Below are 24,666 nucleotides of genomic sequence, written 5' to 3' on the forward strand. Positions count from 1 at the left end.
ACGGTTTGCGGATTTTTGTTTAGCTCTCGAAAGTCTACAAGAGTCACCTATCAAAGGCTGCAAAATCGGGGAAACAAGTTAAAATTCATTGAACAGTGATTGTTATTAAACCTAGAATATTAGAAAATATAGAATATCGTGAAATATTTCATAGTATGCTGAAACGTTATAATATATAAGCGTATTGCTTGTAGATACACGATGAAACGTTAATATACAAGTATATAGCGTGTTTGTACATGATGAAACGTTAATATACAGGTGTATGGTGCGTTTACACATAGGTTTTATGAGTTTTTGCAGACTTTTGAAAGATATTTTACTACAAAAACTAAACTCAGCGAATAAATATTCAATTTATTGAATTCAGTCGAGAGTATGCAAAATATATATTATATTCATAAAAGTGAATAAAAGTTAGTAATAAAATAGTATATAGGTGTAGTATCGGGAATATATATATAATTATTCTCGATTATTATTGATGATGATGATTTATTTACAATAAATGAATTGTACAGATGTTGATTAAATAGAAGAACGATGATTGTTTAACGTGAACTAATCACAATAACGTGTTATAATCTAGACAACTCAATAGTTAATTCGCAACTCTCGTCACAACGAGGATCCAACGCTGTCTCTCACGCGGATCACACTCTCACGACAACGCTAGTGTCACGTCGAAGACACAAGAAATCACGAAACCGATAGATTGTCACGTAAACTTAAGGGTTGGTTGATGAAATAATATAGCTGAGTCGTAACACAACTATTAATTTTGTTTTAGTTAAACTTTATTATGAATTCAGCAATCACAATGTAATACACACTGAATTAACATAAATCACAATTCACTCCAACCACGTTATGTAAGACTTAGTTACAATGATACGTTAGGTATGCGACTGTTATAAGGATAGAGACCGGTAAAGATATGTTGACTATTCTGAGGATACAGAATAAGTGAGTTTTACTGACGATACTGTGTCTGAGGAAGGTTAGGTGTGGGTGTGTCTAAGGACACGGGACTATCGGATTTGTCGATGACAATTTTGGTTAAGGAAGTGAGGGCAGTAGACACAGTCTCCGATTGGATAATAAGACGGTTGATGGACCAGAAAGGGTTTTAGTCGCCCTCGCGAGAAAGTTGCTAACGGCACATACCAGATGTGAAGAAAACCAACTTTCTATGCTAACACGTGGTAGACAATAAACGTAAAGGAAATCTAAGACAAGAAATACTCGCTTGGTCCGAAGGACCTTAACTATGAAAATTCCAAGACCCCTGATGGGTACTTAAGACTATTGAGGGTATGCGCCAAGGATGTGCAGACATCTGGGTGCCATCCTGTCCGCGGTGTGTGACCTGGTCTCTGGTGCGAATTGACGTTACAAGATCGCCGGTGATCTCGCATCGCAGTTCGAACGCTTCACGAATAAAGTAAAGAAATTGAACTTCGTATAAGATGATGGCAATTTTATTGTATAAATCCAACAGAGTGATGGTTCAAAGTGTTGCAACAGAATAATGTGTCGAGCGCTAATTTAGGGGAGTTTTTATATGGAGGTTTTAGTCCCTTTGGAGGGGTTATCGTCGGATGTATATCAGAGACGGCTATTCAGTTGCTGTTTTGTTATTATTTCGTTAGCTGTGGCATGCAGGGTGTTTCGTCTACTTTATTACTGTTTCTGAGCGGGTGATCTTTCTTGAGCGGGTGACACTAGCAACACTATCTCGACAACGCAACTCGCATTCTCTGACTTCTCGATTCACACTCTCTGGCTTCTTCACTGACACTCACTGTTCTCGCATCCCTTTGTCTTTTCTTAGGCCCACCACGCACGTGTTCCGCAAACACTCGTGGCCAGGGTCACGTAGGCCTTCTCTACGAAACTATTCAATTGAAGGACCGATTGATGGACTCGACGACGCCTCGGCTCTCGCGACATTGTTTATGGTTTACCCGATATCTTTTAGGTTTTTTGTCCATGATACTACATAGGTATAGAATAACATTGATGTACTATTGAACCTGATCAATAAACCAATTTTTTAATTGATATACTTAATACATTATATCTAATTCAGGAAATCAATATGATACGCAAACGTCGTTCATTCATTCCTGTTTCCTATCTGGTAATAAATTCACTATCGCTTCCCTTCACATTTCATGTCTCTATTTTTAATGACACACCTTTTTAATGACATTCTCGTTTTTACAACAGCTCGTAAAACACCTCATGTAAAATACTCCAAAATATAAAATATGGTAGAAATAAAAAGGAGGGGAAAAGAAAGAAGGAAAGAATTTTATGGTACGCGGAATATAATAGAACATTAATTCTAAAAATGACAGTTTTAGATAAAAAAAAATATACAAGAAATAGAAAAGAAAGCAAAGAGAAACGAGAATATGGAAGAAAATACAGTTAACGAGGATGCAGATATTTATTAAAGTCCCTAACGATTTCATTCATAGAGAATTATTATTAACGACCAGGTATAGATATTAGTACGGCGTTAAACTGTATGAATGCACGCATTGTATGTTTTCGTTCTTTCCCTCGGCGACTTTAGGAGAATTAAATCCAATCTGGTGCAGCTTGCTCTTTTATTACATTCGTCTACTCGCGTTTGCCTTTATCACGAAAGGATTATCGTCTACTTATAAATTCACGGATATAGCTGCCACAACGTTGAATCAAACACGAAACTGCAACTACTTCCTTCAGAACTTTATGTCTAATTGAAATGAAATCACGAGCATCGTTTTTGTACGGATAATTATCGATAATTAGCGGTCTGTTAAATGGAACCACTAGAGTATATTATTATTCGGTTGAAGTATCCTTAAGTAGTTATACAATCGGCATAACTAAGAAATATAATTGAATACTGTCAAAGCTGCTTATTGTTGAACAAATAGTACAGTCAGTTGTATCGGACAAGTAGAGAAACTGGGATTTGGCCAGACTTGCCAGAGATCCAGGACAATGCTGATTCAGCGACGAAGTAGCATGGTCTAACTGATTAGATAAGTAGCAAAAGCTAGAAATTCTCATAGTGCAAGCCAGAAATTGTCGGGAAAGTAGGATAAATGGAGTATAGGTCTGTCTATACAACCAACGCGATTCTTATTTATAGATAGAATTTGTTAATTCCTTGAAACTAAAAAGTTAATAAGCAGGACGCTATAAAATATTTGTACCTTCCAAAGTGATTTTTGCATTGAATAATAAAAATATTCTAAGGTAAAATTAGCTTAACCTGAAAAATTAAGAGCAATTCTAAATAGATCGTTGTAATTTCATTACCCGATCTAGACTGATTTAACTCGTTTGTAAAAAATATTTTAACTAATACCTGTCGGTTATTTCTCAATGGTAATCTGTAAATCGAAATATTTTTTATTTACAAACGGATAGAATAAAATGAGACAAAATACACTGGTGTATAATATAAGAAGTTAAATATTTGGTTTAAATATATCAATACACCTTTAAGCAATTTTATAGCAAACTTTTAAATCTCCCTAATTTTCTAAAGATATGCCGATTATACTTCAAATAAGACAAAATACTTCTAGAATTACAATCAATGTGAATTTACAATTTTCATTCGTCTTCCTCTCTCCATGTAGAAAACGAACGATAAGTTAACATTAAATTTCAATGAGCCACAAATAAATCTGTAAACATGCAACATTATATTACGGAACTTGTCAGATCGATCTAAGACAGCCTCGTCTTTCCTTCGAATAGTATAAGTCAATAATTCCGCAAACAATGTGGCCTGACAACGGTTTATTCACGTTCAGACGATCATTTATCGCAACAAGGTGCTGTGGATGTGTTAATCGTTATTAACAAAGCGATTACATTGCACAGATTGGAATTCTCGCCGAGGCACTGGGCGGAGTGAACGTCGGGAATTGTGGACACGCGTGCGAGGCGAGGCCCTGCGGAGATGCGGAGTGTCGTCCGCTCCGGGACCGATTCACGTGTCGTTGTCGACCTGGCATGCCACATCCGTGTCCTGCACCGGACGACAACACGATTCTGGACAGCTCTCTGGTGAAACCGAATAGTGGGACGCGATACGAGAGATCCGTGCCTAGTTTCTCCGGTAGCGAGAGCTACCTTCATTACAATGACGCTGACACGATGAAAAGGTATGGAAATTTAAAAGTTGCGAAACTAAACCTTAACCATTTCCCTTACGATCTTTCTCGCTGTCATTTATATCTGTACTGCGCCACGATATATCGAAATATACACATAATACTACGCCATAATGTTTCATTCTCATAAAATATTACGTAATATTTTAATAAATTACATATATAATATTAAAATAATACCATGATGATTTTTTCATGATGTTATCTATATCATCTAAACCATTGAAAATTTTTAGTCCACAAAATTGATCTCATTTTAAATGGTTCTAAGATATTTAGTAACGTAGGTCACCAATAACCACCGGTCGCGTTTAACGTGTTAAGAAGCTTCCTAACTCAATGCGACCTCCATTTTGATCTCTCTTGCTCAATCCTCAAAGCAGCTGCCGTGCAATCTCATGATAGACTATCGCTTTTACCGTTTAAAGAAAAAAAACACTCCTCTATCCTTCTTAATCGAAGAAATCCGTTTGTCGCAGGATAATAAGCTACAGGGTGGACATTAATATGAGATTCAGAGCGAGTAGCAGTAGTGGGTTGTTGCTATGGAGCGGACGCCAAGCAGATCCGCAAGAACAAAGGGACGAGAACGACGATTTTCTTGCTCTCGGCTTGGATCATGGTTATCTGTCTTTAGCCTATAATCTTGGCTCCGGTGAGGCTGTTCTACGATACAACTTAACGAGACTGGACGATGATCTATGGCACCGGGTCCGGGCAGTCAGGTAACGCTGTTAGAAAGTTCCTTTTCCCTGGTCGTTAACCATGTATCAACGGAGTTTTTAATACGACGGAAACTTCCTAATCGAGTTTCAATGTTCTGAAATTGACTGATGTTTCTTCAGGAACGAACAGTGGGCGTCGCTGGTCGTCGATAGCGGAACCGGAGTATCCGCGTCATCGCCTGGACAGCTCAGACAGTTGAACACTGACACGGGTCTTTACGTCGGTAAGTCAAGTATTTCGATGGAAATAAATTGTGACTTAGTGCCCCTACTACAGAAGTTTAAAATTATATTCTCATGAATATGTTGACTAAAGGGATACAGTTTAGACAGAGATTTATTTTATCCATTAAATATTACAAAGAATATTATATGTATATTTTGGATGTTGTGTGTGTTTTAAACGTGTTAGTTCGATAAGATGACTTAACAAATTTGAACAATGAAACAATTCTTTCGATTAATTTAGAACCGATAACTTTTTCGAATTTGAAATTTCTACGTTTTGAAAATTTGAATAAACGACAAATTTTGCAAAAGATATATCGTATTTTTGTAAACAATTAAAGTGACGAAGATTCTTTTCAGGCTTCCATTCCTTTTTAAATATATGTATAAAAAGTATGAGATTCTTCTATGTTTTTAATTCTTAAAAACTAAATCCACTTTTATTGCAGTTGTCTCGATTCAAAGTATGTAACGATCTCATTTAAAAGGTTAAGAGGTTTCTCGTGTTGTGAAACGCTTTGCGATTGCAAAACAGCAGAATATTGTAGAGGAAAGTTAGAGGAGAAGCATTTTGTGGTTCGGACTCATATTTCCGTGTGAAAATCATAAGCATCGAAGATTAACTACTCAAAAGTTCCAGTAGAAGCGACTTATACATTCGAGTTTAGCTGTCTTTGAGTTATTACAGAAATTACCAAGTGGGTCATCCTCGGGAGCGCGTTATGTATTCTCGGTAACTTCCGCTAAGCTGTTGAACTCGTAAAGAAACAGCTTGATACATTGCTCCACTCTCTGAAAATTTATGGGAGCGCATCTTAATTCGTCGAATGTACCGTGTTTACCATGTTTCATCGCATTAACAACGGAGCATGGAAACTTCGTGTCAAAACTTGAAAAATTCATAGCTCGTGTGTATCATAAAACTTGACTTTCACAAACCTTTAACATCCAATTATTGCACTATTTTATTGGCGCTTTACTTTTTACTTATATTTACTTTTACTTTTTATTAGTTGTAAAACTTATTTTAATTAATTACAAAAGAAAAGAGAATTCGAAGAGAGGATGACAAAATCATGTCTTTCTTTCGATTCGAGAAATTTATTACATAAAATAAACCATTTATTTCGATTAATTTAAAATTAATTAGTATATAACGTAAATGTAATGAAATAAAGTAATATAATTTTTTGTGGACTACTTCTTCCAGTTAATTTGTCATTGGTAATAAAGTTACTTGACTTTCTTATGCGCTAATGTTACTGAAAATACAATATGATAAAAATATAAAAACTGCGAATGTTTGATAGGTGGCGCACCGGATATCGTGAGGACAACGGGAGGAAAATACACGAAGGGTATTGTTGGTTGCATCAGCGACCTGGTCCTCGACTCAGACTTCTCCGTAGCGCTATCGTCGCCAGGACAAGCCACCAACACACACTCGTGTATCCCCTGAAAGATATCCATGCCGTCCGACGTTAGATGGTTAGGTCCGCGTGGACCAACGCTTAGAATATGAAAATGCGATGAATAACGCTGGCCAAGCCAGAGATCGACGTCGTTGCAACAGCGTTTAAGGTGAATCGCGGCCGCCTTGAGACGCCTTGAACGCTGAACCACGTTTCGACGTGGAAAACGATTTATACACACCGATCACACGGTTCATCATTTTTGTACAGACTCATCAACGACGAAATTCTTCCGAAGAGAATAATAAGGTAACAGAAAAGAAAAAGAAAAAGAAAAAAAAAGAGAAGGCTAACTAAAAATAAAATACACATGAAAAGAGAAAGAAAATAAAATAGAGAAAGAAAGAGAAAGACTACGTCGTGTGAGACCGTCGAAAAAGTAGACAGCTTACTGTAAATATTAATGAAAGATATTTGGAAATCTGTCAGTCGCCTCAAGATATATTTCCGTTCGGTGACAACTTCCTGTCTGCACACATCTTCGTGTCTCGTGGGTTACTCGATCTCAAGACGATATCGAAACCTCCGATATTCGATGATAAGGAAGAAAATAAATAAAAAAACTCTAACTTGTCCTACCTTTAGTATGGTGTTGCGTTTGAATGCGTTGCGTTGCACGCGCGAACTACACGGATCCAAAACGCGAGTCGAACGATGTTAAAGAACATTGTCGAATCTCCCCGATATGAGTTCCTGCGAATCGTCGTTCCTATCGCGCGTTTGGACGGAAGTTGTTACGTAAGGAATGTGCGTCTAGTCACAACTACGATTGTCTCCGGCCGGATTAAGAACTTGATAGAGCACGTCACGAAGACGGCTTTATGGCCTAATAAGATTAAAGTACGTAGAAAAAGATGAGAAAGAGAAAAACAAGAAGCATAACCCCTTCGCGTCAATTTTTATTAAGCTCTCCGACCGGATGTCACGTGAAATCTTTTAATTGCGAGGCATTGTCAGTTTCAATCAATCAAGTAATCGAACACCTCGAGGCACCTTAAATACGTCCAACCAGTTCACGCCACACCTCTTAGATCATCGTCTAAGATTTCTCACGATATCTTTTCTTTGGTGACCGCACGACACGCGACAACCGATATGTAGCGATCATTTTGTTTCTCGTTCGAGCAAGCACGCCTCGAACACTCGATAGGGAGGATTAGATTCAGAACAGAACGTTAAATCAATTACGAAAGGTACAAGAAGGACCAAAAGCAATTAACACCTTTAACAACGATGCAAAAGCAAATAGAATTTCTCGGGAAAATCGAACGTTGTACATGGAGAAATTATTTTTCCTCTTAAAAATGAAAATATGATACTGCCATTGTTCAGGCTTCGTTAATTTACTCGAAATTAATAAGATCTTACATATTTAAGATGAATATTTTAAATTTGAAATTCTATCGATGGATGGAATATTAATCCATTCGAAATATTTCTTTGAAAAATAAATATGACAGCGGAATCGCAATTTTGGAACGTACGAATATTTTCCCTATGTATAACCGGCAATTTTTCAAAGTTCTCGTTGCTTTTGCGTCCGCTCGACATGCACGCGAGATGAAGAGGATCGGCATCGTGCGTGCAGAGGATCTGCGCGTCCGTGTTTTACAAGAACCACTAATGCTTCGTAAGGTACTTCCGTAGCTGGCCGTGTACGCTCCTCGACGTTTCCACTTAAGAAGCACCGAGCTGCACGTTCTACCGGTTAAATATCTGTATAAAAAAAGTAGCGACTTAATTACGAAGATGTCCCCGCATATTTTCTTAATTCAATAAGACTTTTCCAAGCGACCCTGAACGAACGGATCTGATATACATGTTAACCCCTTCGACGTGGTAAATTGAAAGGAAACAATAGAGTTAAAATGATAAAAGAAATAAGCCGAAAGTATTCCGAGGACTACGATATGGGTAGAACCATAAACAATTCAAAAAAGAATAACTTCACGAATGGAATAGAAATTGGAATAAATGCGTATCGAAAGAGACGAGCACTTTCCGGCACTAAACCTCAGGAAAAAAAGTTGTTTCATCGATAGTTACGTAACTTTACAGATTATACGAAACAAAGTTCTAAAGCCTGGTATGGCATTCCTATCAACCGATTCAATGTTCCGTTATACTACATAGTAGTTCCAAAAAGGCAGTAAAACTTTATTGCAACTTCGTTTTACGCGAATTCGTGCAAATCGACTTGACAGACTGTGTAATAGTTCGCAAAGCTATACTTTATCTTCGTGAACACGTAATAACGTTTCACTTAGAGGTCTACCTGTACGTATATCGACAAAATGATTTCTAGCTATACTTTGAAAATATCGATAAATGAGTAAAAATGTCGAATGGGTTAAAAGAAAGGAACCGGTCGGAATCTATCGGTCAGGTCAATACGTATACATGTCATATCTTAACGAGAACGCGGGTACGGAAGAAGAATAATAATGAACAACGGTTAGGGGGATAGATGGATATATACACTTTGATTTCTCCGTTTTGCACGGGAATGATTTGGAAACTTCGAACGATCGAACTCGTACACATCATGTAAAAGCAATCGGCTGTAGTCAATTTTGTACGAATGTTATTTTCTTGAAATTATATAAATGAAGAAGTGGAATAGGGAAAAAAGAATATCAAAGATGAATGGTAGTTACGTAGGCAAGTATAATACTATAATAATAAACGATTATTCGCGAGTGAAGTCTAGCGATGTGAAGTCACGCACGAGATGAAAATATTTTAAAACTCCGATCTTTCGGAGACATACTTTTACTTCATTTCCTTTCTACGCCCTTTCTTGCCTCCTTCCTTCCTTCCTTCCTTCCTTCCTTCCTCCTTTATTCCCTTCCATCCTATCATTTCTCAGCACAATTTTTAACAAGGTCAATGTGTGTGTGTGTATCAATCTCTGAACGATTCTCCAAGCTTCGTAATATGCTTGTATAAACTTTGTTCGTGGAGATAGTTTCGCTGGAACAGCGAAGCATTTTTGTACAAAAATCTCGCGACACTGAATAAGCTTCTTTTTCATCGCGCGTAGAAAAATTTCACTTGTTCCACGCGTTTCATTTGTATATCGTGCGTTTCAATTTTCTCCTGTATTCGCGCTTGAAACAAGGTTCCTGGACAATTTTTCGTTATTAGCGTGTAGCCGTGCATATCTTTTATTTATCGACGATCATCATCATCATTTTAGATCTCCTCATTCGCGAGCATCGTGCGCGTCAAACATTGATTTTTGTTAGGTTAACAAATGTCATTGTTAGGACGATTAAGGGAATCGCTTAGTTCGTCGAATAAATCTCTCGGAACATTTTACTTATATCGATTAAATAAATTGTGGCACATTAAACGTTTCTATTTCTTGTACGTTGGGTGGATATATCAAATTGTTTCATGACGTTTGATATCCCAAACTCGTGTCTAACGAACGAAACTTTCAGTGAATATATCGCATTTACCACTTACCTTTAAAATAGAATCTGTTTAATCTTAAATTAAATTGTTCCGATTTTTGTGAAACAATCTGATGACTAGAAACAGAAAAGTTTATGTGAATGGTGTTTTCTCCGAAATATTTATATATTCAACGTTAGTAAATTTCTTAAATGACTTTACCGAAATTATGAATCATTGTCTTTCGATCCTATGAATTCTTCGATTCTCGTTAATCCTTCTGAAGAATCAAAGAAGAAGTAAACATGCTTTCTTATGATATTCACTGCTTCTCCTTCATACAACATCTACCCCACGTTTAATTTATCGAAGAAATGCATAAACTGATCGTAAGAATTTATTACGTAAACTTTAGGTACTTTTTATTTAAGATCGGACATGAAAATCGTTCATTTTTATCTTCGATTAGAAGCATTTCGGAAGAAATCGTGTATATTTGTTTCTATGGTAGAATACGCATACGTTGTGAAACGACCAGACGATGGTTGTATAAGTCAACAGGTCGTACAAAATGCCTGATAAATTCAATGAGGATTAGTATCCGAATAAGGCTGAAGCGAAATCGTACTTACATCGTGTACTGAATTTGAATGTAAGGAAAATTAGAAAATCGCTGGATATCACACCTCAGACAAAGCGAGAAGAGAAAGGACGCTATTATTAAAAACAAACAAAAAAATATCATACATATTAATATATAATAGATATTATATTATTACTAAATATTATATTAATATATGATGCTATATATTAAATATTTCTATTATGTCCGTCTGCAAAGTCTATTAGAAGAGTCTATCCTGTCAACCTATTCTTGCGACCCATGTGGATCTCCTCAAATATATATGTATATACATATATGTAAGTGTGTGTATGCATGTATGTATGCATATAGAATGGTCGAAAATGAATTTTTCATATTTCGATGCTGCAAAAAAAAGAGACAAAACAATATAAAAGAAAGACAAAAAAGAAAAAGAAGAAAAAAACGAGCACACATCACAAACGAGAAGTTTGATATCGAAAATTAAAAAAAAAAACGAAACAATTCTCTCGCTCTCTCACTTTGGATAAAATTACTATTCGTGTAGATCAAGTTCAATGATGATAAATGGTGCGAAGGAGCTTATCGAATCTGAAGGTATCACGCAATTATGCACAGAGGAACACTTCATTAGAATCGTGCTATCGTAACTCTTGTATACTTAGGTTTATTACGACCTTTTTCCATCGTTGTATTTTCTCAAGAAAAAATTGTTGCTTTGTCTTATTACTGAATCGTACAAATTATCGCCAAAACATATCTTTTATGGTTAACTTATAATGATTCATATTGTTTAAATTTGTCTACTAAAAAACAGACGAATTTCCTCTAAAATAGATTTTGTCATAAAAAGCTAAATTATTGCCTTTATTATGAAAACATTTCTTTTTCTTTGGTATAAAAATAATATTTTTTTATTAAGATAAGATATAAATAAAAATGCGATAGTTTTATCAAAAATTTGCAAATTATCGCTTAACTTATCAACTTAAATTATCGGACCGTCTTCTATACAATTAACATTTTCTTAAATAATAATCAAACAATATGAAACACACGATTCTAAGTTAATTTACTTATTACATCTAGTGCAGCGCGATGCAATAATTTAACGAATTGTGTATGTATATGTTGGAACACGCAGTGGTATAAATTCATATGAGCAAATGTGTGTGTCTCAGCCCATGTTGTCGAAGCATCAATAAAAAAGAGATTTTATAAATCAGAGATTTATTTCCCTCTTAAAATCCTTCTCCTTTCCTTAAAATATAAAATGTCAAACGTAATTATTTAAATATTTGCTTGATTTTATACTGATCTCTTTCTTCTTAAATGTTAACAATTAATAAAGTACATAATTATGAATTTTTTACTTATATGTGCAACATGTATTTAAAATTCTTTTTAATTAATGTTAAATTTAGCGCCTTCCTTAATTCACACTGCGCAGAATCTAAGCGCGCTAAAATAGCCGCGAATTCAATTTCAAAGATTATGAATTTTGGAATTATCTATAAACGTTCTTATCTAAATTGTTCTGACAATATATGATATGTATTATTATACATTCTACTGCGCTGTAATTGTTTCATTATTATTTATACACTTGTTTAGTACCTCTTACTATGACCGCATAACTAACATCTTATAAATCGCACAAACTCTGTAAAGAGTTGACCAAGTTATATTTACAATCATCCATAGATTATATTTACATCGAGACGAGAATCCTATCAATTACGTATCGGACTTATTTTGACCATGACTTATATCTAAAATAGTAATGCTCGTACATATCTAAAATATATACTATGGTATACATAAAGAAATCAGTGCTACCAAGTTAAAAAGAAGACAATCTCTATACTCATCAATTTAAAATAATATTCATTATTGCCAAGATACTGGACACTAAATAATCGTTATATTTGCTACTATAGTTTTATGTCGAACAAATTAGTGACATTTTATATACTTTTAAACATTACAACTACGAAATTGTAGTTACTATAACGATCATTGTGTAAACAATAGAAGCAGATTCTTAAATAGATAAGATAGATTCTTAAATATGTCAAGATCATAACTGATAAGAATACTATAGAACTACTATACTTAGGGTATAGGAGATCAACGTACTATACTAAAATGCTCGACAAACGGAGTCACTTTTTCTATGCCTATTTTATATATACCACCTAATTCACATGACACATCTGTGTTCAAGGAAAAAGAGCAAAGATGAGGGGACTGTTTCCGCCCCTACAGTTTTCCTGCCACATAAATTTATATATTACTCACTAGAAAAATTAAATCTTCTGCTTATCGTCATGAGATAGTTACGTCGTAGTACTCTTTGGCAAGTCCTGTATATAATAATTCCTAGAAGTGATTGTATATTTATGTACACTTTTTGTACAACTCTTTTTAATAACGAATTACAATTTGAAAGGAAATTAACGTGATCTTCAGTGATTGATACTCATGGTATGTATTTATTTTTTATACATCATCGAATTATCGTTGAATTATATACTGTCAACATTGTTTTCACAAATTAATAAGCATCTCGTGATACGACACATGCTTCCAATTAACATAATTAACGATTAAACATTGTACTACTTGTTGAAAACACCTGTAAACTTTCTTTTATGTACTGGAATGAACAATAGAAATTGCGCTTATATCTGTGGCATATTCTACTTAAACAGTATATTTAAATGAATGCGTGTATTTAAATGAAAAATGAGTTATACATATAAAAAGTGTAATTGTCCTAAAAATGTATTCCTTTAATTTATATAATACGTAATTCATGTTATCATCATGTATCTGATACAAGGACAAAAATATCAAGAAATACTTTAGTTATTGTATTTTAACTTTGCAAAAACTTTAAAAATTTAGGAAATGTATTAATGAACAAAAATTTCTATGTTTTTCTTTTATGTTTTTTTACGATAGTATATAAATTTCTTACATAATTTCATGTAGCATTAGGTTTTAAATAAAGAATAATGCATGTGATTATGTTTTATATCTGTGTTTCATATATCTTGGGCTTATATGTTCTAGGCTTTACGTATAATGTCAGCGATAGTGCCAAGCACACATAATGTAATTGATTCTAATCAAAGTTATGACCATGCAACAGAGAGACAGAAACTATTGGAAAATTTATTAGCTGCTGCAAAAAAGTGTCATGTTAGATTTGGTGGGCGTACTGAATTAGCAACTGAATCTGATATATGTGTTACACAGCTATGTCACATATTTGAATCAATTTTTAGTCATGGATTACGTACAAAATGCATTGAAAAAATTAATTCAGCTTTAAGGTAATAAACTAAATAATACTTGCATATATAAATTAAAATGCCATTTATTTCATCAGTATTTCTTATAAGATATATATTATGGAAACTTCTACAGAAACAATGACATTTGTTTACCTTGTCTGTTTAAGATAAGATTGATATATATTGATATTATGCATATAGGCATCTACTTTTCCTTTTTTGTACTTCTTATCATCTCAAATATGACTACACGGATGTATGTTTATAAGATAATGCTATGTGATGAGTAATAACTAAAGATATATTCTATTACATTAATTTATGTTATTTATATCTTTATAGGCATGTCTCAGACATAGTATCTGGTGGTAATACAAAATCATGTAGTACATCAGATATGGCTTTTTGGCCATGTATAAAGGAACAATTAACATGGCATGAACAAGAACGTTTTAGTGTATTAAAAAAAGTTCACACTGATTATGGTAGGGGTAGAGCATGGCTCAGAGCTGTTTTAAATGAACGTTCTTTAGAGCGTCATTTACATGCTATACTTGACCCCACGATACTATCTTCGTTTTATGAAGACTGGGCATTTTTACTTGACCAGGAACGAAGTGCTATATTACCAGATGTAGCAGCAGGTATAATAACATTCATTCAATTTTGTATCATATCAACTTATTTATATAAGATAATTAAATATCATTTTAACTATTAGGACTTGGTAGTATCTTATTTGCAATTAGGATAGATAATGAAGAATTAGATAATAATTCAAAAAGCAAAGAAATGGAAAAACAAAAGATTTCATTATCTGAACCCATTATATCATCTACTATACCAGGTAATTGCTTTTCATTTCAAGTGCATAAGATTACATATAATTTTATACGAATATAATTAATATCGCGATTAGGACCTACTTCAAAACAGAGACAAAGGAAAAAAGTGCCAACCCATATAATTTCTTTCGATAACGAAAATGATGAACAAGAAAATACAGAAGCTTCCATTTCAGTTAGTGCACCTCCAACTTGTCTCAATTCTCCTACAGTAATATCAACAAAAGCTTCTACATCACCTAGTTCGACAATTTCACAATCTCAACCAGAAACACATAATGTTACTACAATAGTCAATAAAGAAATTTCTGACTGGGAAAACAGGTAAATGCATCTGCTATTTCACATTTTAATATTGACATATTAAATAATAAAATTTTTGAATATTTTTAGTGAAACCTTTGAAGAAGAAAAAGTATTAACACCAGTTACAAATTCCGGAAGTATGGGTGGGCTAGTTCCTGTATCTCCTTTAGATCAAACGTTAGATGACATGTTGATAGCATTACCAAGCTACTTAGACGTATGTATAAAATGCATCTCTTCCATATTTTTATATCTTTTAATTTAATTTTTTTCATCCATTTTATATTTTCTTGTTATTTAGGATTCATCTGAAGTAGCAGAACCTGCAGTAGAAGCTACGGAACCATTTGCAGATTTAGATATTCATACAGATGCTGATAGTGCAGATATTGAAGTGTTACGAGTAAGACTATTAGCTATGACTGAAATGTTAGAGCAAGCTAAAGAAGACGCTATGACTAGTAGATTACAGCTTGCTCGTTTACAAAGACAACATCAAAATTATCTTGAAAGACACGAATTACAAATACAAGCATTAAATAGGTAAAATTCGCAATATAATACACCTTATAAGGCATAGAAATAACTTATACTTTAATATAATTATGATTTAATAGAGAAAATGAATTATTAAGACAACAATTACGTAAATATGTAACGGCAGTACAAATGTTGAGAAGAGATTCGGATTCTACTACAGTTTCCGAAGAAGATCCATCATTAGATTATCATTATGAAGCTCAACAATATGAAGAAAAATTAATTCAAGTTGCAGACATGCATGCGGAATTAATGGAATTTAATGCTAGATTAACTTTACAATTAAATGACAGGTAAAATTATTACATATCTATATTTAACAGTAACAATACCTATATTTTATATTAATTTTCGGGAAATTTCCAGGGAGAGATTAGTTAAGTTGTTACAAGCTGAATTAGAGTGCCTTCGTGGCCCTATAAATGAAGACGACTTACCATTAGAACCACCATGTCTCATACATATATGGATTCCATCTGCGTTCCTTACTGGACAGTCTTCTGATATACATCATGTTTATCAGGTATGTAAAATAGATATAAATTACAATAAAATTATTGTTAAATATATCTAAGTTTATTAATTATTACAGATATACGTACGTATTAGGGATACCGAATGGAATATATATAGACGATATGCGCAATTTCATGCACTTTATAGAGAATTAAAAAAACATGATGCAATTGTTACTACTTTTGAATTCCCGCCAAAGAAGACAATAGGAAATAAGGTACATTACAGAAATATACTAAAGAATATACTATAGAAAATATCTTACGAAAAAATAGTATACAATATTACAGGAAATATCCGAAGTTCATTTTTATTCATTTTTATCTAGGATGCTAAATTTGTAGAAGAACGACGACAAAAATTGCAACAATGGTTAAGACGAATTGTTGGAAGATTGGCGCAATGCTCTCCAGCATTTGCTTCTAGACCAAGTAGACAAACGCTTATATCCCTAATGCCTTTCTTTGGGTAATTTATCTCACAATACTAATTTAATATTAATATAATATGATAGACAAGCGATTCTAAAATTTCAAAAATCTATAAAAAAGTATTTTCAATTTCCTGATCTTATTAAATATTACCTTTTTTAGTGATAACCCTAATACTGAGGATTCGAGGAAAAATAACTCTACAAGAAACACGTTTTCTTCTTCCCCTCAATACATGGGTTTATAATTATTAACGTTTTTATAGACAATTTGTACATACATGAAGCCTTTTTAATTTAATATATAAAATACTTATGTTGCTCTATATATGTATATATATATATATATATATATATATATATATATATGTATATATATATATTGTTGACAATTGAAGATATGAGCATATGTCTGTATGTATACAATTATAATTAATATACATTCACACATATGCTGTTTATAGACAATGTATGTATAAAAGTAATATGTAGTAAAATTAATTAAAAACTAATTTTTTTCTACACAAAAGTATGTATTATTTTTTTACACTAATTTATATGCAATATTGTTTGAAACTCTAATTCATATTTCAAGAGAAATTCTAATCCTACTTTTAATCTTTGAATCATATAAAAAAATATATTTCTTATATATTATACAAAATTTGTTATATATCTTATATTTTAGAATAAATAAAATTTTAAAAATTAAAAATTAATAAACGTATTAAAAAATATTTGAAACATGTTATACGATAAAAAGAAATATGATCATTAAAATGTATATAAAAGATAGTATTTGATGAATTAACAAACAAATTTAGATCAAAGAGCTAGGACAATGCACAGAATACGGAAAATAAAGTATTATACGTTGTTCTTATAATTAAATTATGTAATAGCGTGTTTAATCTCGTTTTCTAAAAATTTTATTCATGTAAGGCGCCTTAACAGTAATATAAAAAGGTACACTTTTTCCATTTATATTTTATGATAAAAATAAAAGTGCATATTGTTATTGGAACAAGTACATACAGTATTATGCTGGTAAATAATACAACTAATCGCATATAAGATTCACAGGTTTAACAAGTTGCATAGGAGTCTCACTATGGAGAGGTAAGATAAGAGAATTTTTACAACGAACCAATCATCGAAGAACCTATTCGGGCGTAAATTTTTGTCTCTCGAACGTGATTCTTATCAAATAATAAATACACGTTATAACAATGAAATTTGAATCGTAATGTGAATTAGTATTTATACTGAGCGACACAGACAGTCAATTATTTTTTACCTTTCCATATTGAGATATAAAAGTTTCTTGTAATAGCAAAGTTTATCGAGTCATTAATATAATCATCATTAATACCTTGACTGCCGATTGTGGAACCATAATGTATTTTTTCGTTACAAAGGAACCAACGATACACCTGTATATTATTGTTATATATTATAATACATTCGATGACATTGCGACAAGAACTTTATATTGTAGCTCGAGCAAGCAACAATATAAATGACAAATCTCGATAAATCGACATTTGCTGCTTTACAGATCGAAGCCGCTTACATTTAATTCGATACGAAATGTATCGAAAAGTAAGACATTGTTGTATGGCAGTCAATGTATTAATTGCAATTACATACGCTTCAAACGAATCTATGGAATCTATATTTATAGCGCATCGCAATCATAGCATCATAATCATAGTAAGTTTCGTAACATAATGGTACATGATTACATTACTTATAAAATCGATTACAAAACAGACACATTCATTTCAAGTCGATATCATATAATATAATAATATTCTGACCTGCAATAGGGAGAGAAAAAATAATCGAATATATTCGTTAAATAAGTTCTTAACGTTTCGATAAGAATATAAATTCGATACTTAAATTTAATGGACAAATACAATTCTTTAACAGAAATATAAAAAAAGAAAGGAAAAAACAAAGATTACTGTTGAAAGCAATTAAAGTATTCGTAAACATATTATAACATTAAAACTTTTAATATCAAATATAAATAATGCATTATTATGATAAAATACTCAAAAATAAGGTAATATATATTTTTTATGTACTAAATCTTATACTTTAATTTGCTTTTATATTTTGAAATTTGATACTGCACGAAAAATACAGTGTATAATAACTTATCTCTTAAAGAGTATTTTATTCCATAGAAAATATAAGTTTATTTATACATATAACGTTTCATGAAGGTTTATCAAGATTAAAGAAAAAATAAATCTCGATCACGAGAAATTAACATACTTTACAATACTGATACGTGGTACTTATTTGAAAAATGATTAACAATACTCATTAAATTTACGATTCATAGAGATGCGTGTGACTATCTATCGTTTAAATTAGAGAATATATTGCCGAGATAAATGACATTTCAAGCAAATAAAGAACAGAAAGATAATAAAATGTATAATATGTGTGTTGCATGTGTGTTTAATAGAAAACAAGATGTTGAAACGCATAAAATTTCAAATAAAATTAATAAATTCGAAATTCTCGAAATATAATAAAAAAAATGTAAAATTAAAAAATATATATATATAATATATAAAATTAATATTTACTATGATTTTGACAATTGCATTGTGCCGTTCGGAAAAGGAGTCTAATCTCTGTTGACTATGGACAGCTCGTATTATGGTAATTTCTTTTATACACATATTTTTTTAAAGTTCGCATTGTTCCACAAGTTTTTTTCGTTCAACGAACTTTCGCGAGACGCACGAAAAGTATAGAATTCGTTGGCCTTAGTCACTACGTTCCGTACAAAGATTTCATCGTAAACGGCTTTAAATTATTATTTACATTCACTAGCTCTCTTCGCTGACTAATTTTGATTTAGCCCTAGGACAGACTAGAAGGTGGATAAATCCTTATGTATAAATTATTAATTTTCGATGTACCGTTGTGAACTACTAATAAGATGTTTATAGCCTTGCACTGTAAGATACTCTTTACACAATATATAACTTTATTTTATAACTCCATTCGCTAAGAAACATTGTGTAACTGAGCTTAAAAAGAAGCTATGTTTATAACGAATCTTTATAAAAAAAAATTATACATTTTAAAGCGTAAAATAATTTAATCTTTTAAAATATAAAATTTATAACAATTTTCTAAATAATCTCGTAAACATTTATAAAGTTGTACGTACGAAAATATACTCTTACAAGAAAACATTACATAAAGAAGGTTTCATATTTCTTTGCTTTCAATAAAAAACGATAAATAATATTCTACGTATTTATTTAAAAAACAATGAATAAAAGCTGCATTTAACTTTACCAAATATATAAAATTCTCGAAGTACATATCTTTTTACAAGTTTTACGCGTTAAAAAATTTACACAATTCTGAGCATCTTACAAATTACAATCATGTTTAACAATCTCTGTGTTCTTTTTTATTGTACGAAATACTACAACGATACGTCCTGGGCAGTCCTAGGGATAAATAAATTCGTAATTGACATAATCATTTTGCCATTCTGAAGCCTGCTCAGATTTAGATATGTAAAGAGAATGTACCGAACAGTAGTCACATAAGGATCGTTTAGTTTACGAATTAAAGAGTACCTATATTGTTTCATAGGTAACCGGAGAAATTTGAGCCTAATTTTATTTAACTTTAAATTTAGGTATATCCAAATAACAAGTAATCTTTAGTTTAGCAGTCTTTACACACATTCTTTTGTTTATGAAATTGACAACAAAAGCTAACAATAATGATAACACATTATGCAAGTACATGAAGGTTAAAAAGTGGAGCCTCATGAGTGTAGTCAAAAATAATAAGGCTAGCTTCTCTCTAAAGTAATTTCTTTTTCTGCTTATTAGTAAAAGTATGAAACTTTTTATTCACTATGATTAATACAATGTGTTTATATTAAAACATTTTTTCTTCTCCTCCGTTTAAGTGAAAATACCAACAGATGAAATACGCGGTTGATAAATTTTGTCTCTTTTCTTTAGAGCGCCTGCAAACTTAACGTTCACATTCATGTATTCTTACAGCAATGGGATAGATGTCATTTAGGTCCATAGCGAAAATAAATAAAAGAAAATCTTCTTAAGCTAGTAGATAGCAGATTAGTTTTGTATTGTATACTTGTTAACTAGCCAGTGCATCTTGTATATATCCTGACTCTCTCATTAACCTTCCTGTCTATTTAGCACACTTTGCCACGCATTCTAAGGCATGAACTTTCTAGTGAGCTGGATAAAAGAGAGCATAGACCAGTGTGCCAGGTACTTTATGTGTTAACATTTTTCACTGTTGTAGCTAGATACAATATAATATTAGAAAGTATATTACTATTGTATTTAAAAAACTGTTCTTCCCTGCTCTTGATCTTACATTTTATTAAGATCCTTATTCCTCAGACCATAACTATAAAATCGTTTGCAAAACGTTCTGTATTAGAAAGCAAAAAATAAATTGAACTTCTTGAGTGGCTATGTCTGCATATACTAAATAATAAGTTAAGCCATCACACGAATAACTCTTACAAAATTTTTTCTTTATATAGAGTGAATAGTTTGTTATACAAAGATATTTTTAACAATATTTGATATTCCTTTGATTATTCTTATTGTAAAAACATTTAATAGAGAAACGAATAACTGCTAATTATTAAAAATATATTTAAAGTATACACACACACACAAATACTACTACAAATTTAAATAATTAAATTTCAGAGTACTCCAAATACTTATAATATTCATACAATACGTACTTCGATAATACCATAAGCCTTAGCGTTATTCGTGGATGGCTTAATCAGGATTCTGATATTACAACACATGCATACTGTTATTTGTATAGAACGCAGATTATAAATTTCTTTACTATGATCCACGTTTATACAAAACCCTACACGCACACCCATACTGTGCCAAGTTAGGGAGCCAGGTGTATGCACATCTGATACCACACTGGCTAAAGCACATGTCGTTATTTGTTACTTTAATCAATGTTTAATTTTATCATTCGCCATATTTTTACTCATTATATTTCCATATTTTCCTCATTATATATCATTAGGTTCATTCTATCATACATCCGTCAACCTGTCATTGCATGCTGTATTGGTTGTACATATTCAGATAGTAAACTAACATAACACAAATTAAACCAAAAATTTTGCAGCCCTATGGTAATTTAGTTATTAAACAACAGAATATACTCTTGCAATTAACTTAACTTCCATAAGTTGCTTTATGACACTGAACACTATACTTGAACAAAGTGCTTGTTTTACTTTCAAAATAAAAACTTATCATCTAAGAGACATTACTATAAAAAGAAGCTATGCAAAAGTGCACATTTGTACACGTAATACAAAATAAACTATCATGACAATTGACTTACGCCTTTATCTTACATACGCGACCTTAAAAAAAAGGAGTAAAGAATGTACGTGAATAATTCTAAGAGAATATAATTCTAAAAAATAATGTACCATAGGGACACACTATTTTCGAGCTCCTCAGATAATAATAATTTCAATATTTTCAGCATATAAGTAATAATACAAAACAATACAAAATTGTAACAAGTGTTTCGTTCCAGTATGCAATCGAATAATTTAAGTGAAAGATCTAATGAAAAATTTATAAAGGGGTACCGATGTACATATCCAGGCATATGTACCCATTTTGTATCTGTATAATTTTGCTTTTTCCAACAATCAAATTTAATACTCTGACATTTGAATATTTATCCCTGTATACAAAACTAAAGTTGTTTAGCACATTTTAGCACTAAATTTAGAATACACAATTTTTATTAGTCTTTCTCCCTGTAGAACACAATGTTCATTCCTAAATGTCGTTTTTTTAGTTATCACAAATTATTGTTCCTCGTATTTATTATGGTTTGAAACATTAACGGAGCTCAGATGCTTTCAATATTTTGTATCAATGCAATTATAACTTTTTAATTACACATTCACGATGCCCGAACGTTGGGTCGCACTGAAAACAGGCTGCGTTTTCGGTAACTTTTCTTTGTTGGTATATGCTTTCATATCAAAGTAAACCACTTTCTACCCATGAGGTCATTCAAAAAAAATATATATATACCAATTGGGTTTGTGAACATTATTCTGTAAGGTAAAGAGCAGGACTATGGGTTTGGAGGAGGTGTAGTTGGTGTTGTATGCGAAGAGGGTGATGCACTGGCAACCATTGTTGGACTGGCTGGCTGTTGTAATGGCAGGAACGCTGATCCCAAGCTAGGTTTTAACTGGAATGCTACACACGGCTTTGGGCAATAGTCTAGTTTGCTCAAGTCTATCATGGGTCGCCTATACATACAAATATAATTGTTTCAATAATGCTAATATGTTAATATCCTTAAATAGAGAAGGGATGTAAATTTCAACTAACTAAACTTCAACCTTAGTGAACTTAAGTTATTTTTACGGACAATACGAATATTATACATATTTAATTTGATGTAAGACATAAAATCTGATAGGAGTTACAAATTAATTATCATAATAGATTTTCTATAAATTATCCTAATTTAAAAAAAAAAACGTGCATGACAATTACCTGGCATCCTCTACAAATTTGAGATTGACTTTCTCACAGCCATCAGGTGGTTCTCTTGCAAGGAACCTATTAATGTGAGGAGAGGTGCCAAGGCGCCCTTCTCTATCTTGTTCGGGGGTTGAGCCACGACTTCCACCTTAAAGATAAATTAGAACATCAGAATTAATAACCATATAAAAACAGTAAGCAAACAACATTGTATATATCAATTGAAAAGTAAATATCTTTAATCCATGCTCTTAATAACTAAATTATATAATTCATGTATTTATAAACTCATTCATATAAAAAATAAAAAATAATATAAACGTGTAATAACTTTGTACACTAAAACTAAACTTCATTCCACTTTATTAACAGTAACATATCTGGATAGATTTGCGAAAGTTGTATAGATATTTTATATGATACTTGTGTATATATAATGTTAAGATTTAAGATACAATAGTCTCTGTGTGGAAATTATGTATTAAACATAATCGCTACAAAATTAATACATAACGTAATAAATCTAAAAATTACATATATGACCAATTATCATGCAATAACATACTTCAAATGATATCATAGTGCTTTAATAATTATTTTTAAACAAGAACAGTTAAGAAAAATATTGATTAAAAAAAATATATATAATCCTATATAAAACAAAATACTACATGCAAGCATCAATGCAATAATAAGAAATACATTTTATTAAAGATAGATTCGTTTACCATATAATGTCATAATGTATTGTGAACATTTAATTTGGCATTATTATTCTATGAAAACACATCAAATTTTTGATCAGTACAAAACATTAATTAATTGTGTAAAATCAGAAAATAATTCCAGGTGTAATATTAATGGTAACTGATTTTGGCATTCTATAAAATATATATAACTCATGCATATACTTCAGACTTAAAATATTGTGTACATATATAGGTATATGTATATGTCGGGTTTACATTAGAATTAGAGTTAGGGGCGTGAAACGAATCTTCGTTCGGATTACACATTGTCGTTATGCAATAGAGAAAACATTGACTAGTGCAAATACGATTATTATAGAATTAGACAAGTAACCGTGGCAATTGGATACTCGAGAAACTAATGTCAATGATCCTAGGTTCAATAACGGATCCGCGGTCAACGGGATGATGGATGAACATGCTCACAATATCTAAGTCGGACTCTTTGTTAAAACGTGGAATATCCACCGAGCGTACAGACACTAAGTAACTCTCTGATACGACCTCACGAGAAAATGACTTTCCGTCGCGATGATGCTGCGGAGGAAAACTATGATGGGGTGTGTCTAAGGATACGAGATCACCGGATTCGTCGAGGATAGCCTTCGTTCAGAAGGCGAGGAAAATTGGCGTTGCTGCTAATTGGTCAATCTCCATATCGGTGGTTAGAAAAAGATGCTAGCCGCCCTCGAGGGAAAGTTGCTGGTGGGAGACGCCGTTCGTTGAAAAATAGGTCTCTCCTATCTTCCCGTAGTTGGGACAAAGACTGT

General features: G+C 32.2%; 3 protein-coding genes across 8 annotated transcripts in view; 2 read left to right on the forward strand and 1 right to left on the reverse strand.

Moving 5' to 3' along the window:
- The window catches only part of LOC100750137 (pikachurin), a 269,452-nt gene extending 257,615 nt beyond the window's left edge, over positions 1-11,837 (forward strand). For all 3 annotated transcript variants that reach the window (XM_012394376.3, XM_012394377.3, XM_012394375.3), the window contains exons 12-15: positions 3,895-4,178; positions 4,667-4,912; positions 5,033-5,136; positions 6,451-11,837. In XM_012394376.3, coding sequence (XP_012249799.1) covers positions 3,895-4,178; positions 4,667-4,912; positions 5,033-5,136; positions 6,451-6,599 — 783 coding nt within the window. In that variant the 3' untranslated portion in view covers positions 6,600-11,837. The remainder of the gene's footprint in view (positions 1-3,894; positions 4,179-4,666; positions 4,913-5,032; positions 5,137-6,450) is intronic.
- Positions 11,838-12,658: 821 nt separating this feature from the next.
- Positions 12,659-16,842, forward strand: LOC100740036 (sorting nexin-29). Of its 3 annotated transcripts, none has more exons than XM_012394379.3 (12): positions 12,659-13,102; positions 13,694-13,956; positions 14,260-14,561; positions 14,639-14,764; positions 14,939-15,086; positions 15,156-15,285; positions 15,370-15,611; positions 15,686-15,901; positions 15,975-16,131; positions 16,201-16,341; positions 16,453-16,592; positions 16,718-16,842. In XM_012394379.3, exons 1-12 carry the CDS (start codon positions 13,100-13,102, stop codon positions 16,800-16,802), a joined length of 1,953 nt encoding a protein of 650 aa, XP_012249802.1. In that variant the 5' UTR covers positions 12,659-13,099; the 3' UTR covers positions 16,803-16,842. The 3 variants fall into 3 exon arrangements, with proteins under 3 accessions (XP_012249802.1, XP_003485888.1, XP_033180832.1); XM_003485840.4 differs by having other exon boundaries at positions 12,661-13,102; positions 14,837-15,086; XM_033324941.1 differs by lacking the exon at positions 12,659-13,102 and adding an exon at positions 13,257-13,385 and having other exon boundaries at positions 14,837-15,086.
- Positions 16,843-17,465: 623 nt separating this feature from the next.
- Positions 17,466-24,666, reverse strand: part of LOC100740160 (protein FAM117B-like) — an 11,774-nt gene continuing 4,573 nt past the window's right edge. For both annotated transcript variants that reach the window (XM_003485842.4, XM_003485841.4), the window contains 2 exons: positions 23,160-23,295; positions 17,466-22,909 (listed from right to left, as the gene is read on the reverse strand). In XM_003485842.4, the coding sequence (XP_003485890.1) occupies positions 22,729-22,909; positions 23,160-23,295 (317 nt within the window). In that variant the 3' untranslated portion in view covers positions 17,466-22,728. The remainder of the gene's footprint in view (positions 22,910-23,159; positions 23,296-24,666) is intronic.

This window comes from Bombus impatiens, unplaced genomic scaffold, assembly GCF_000188095.3.
Source record: "Bombus impatiens unplaced genomic scaffold, BIMP_2.2 scf_0083, whole genome shotgun sequence".
NCBI lineage: Eukaryota > Metazoa > Arthropoda > Insecta > Hymenoptera > Apidae > Bombus > Bombus impatiens.

Bases quoted from the DNA above. Each gene is read 5' to 3' on its own strand.
- LOC100740036 (XM_003485840.4), top strand. The intron at 14,765-14,836 runs GTAATTGCTTTT...TATCGCGATTAG, and splicing joins TATATCATCTACTATACCAG to GACCTACTTCAAAACAGAGA. The intron at 16,132-16,200 runs GTATGTAAAATA...TAATTATTACAG, and splicing joins ATATACATCATGTTTATCAG to ATATACGTACGTATTAGGGA.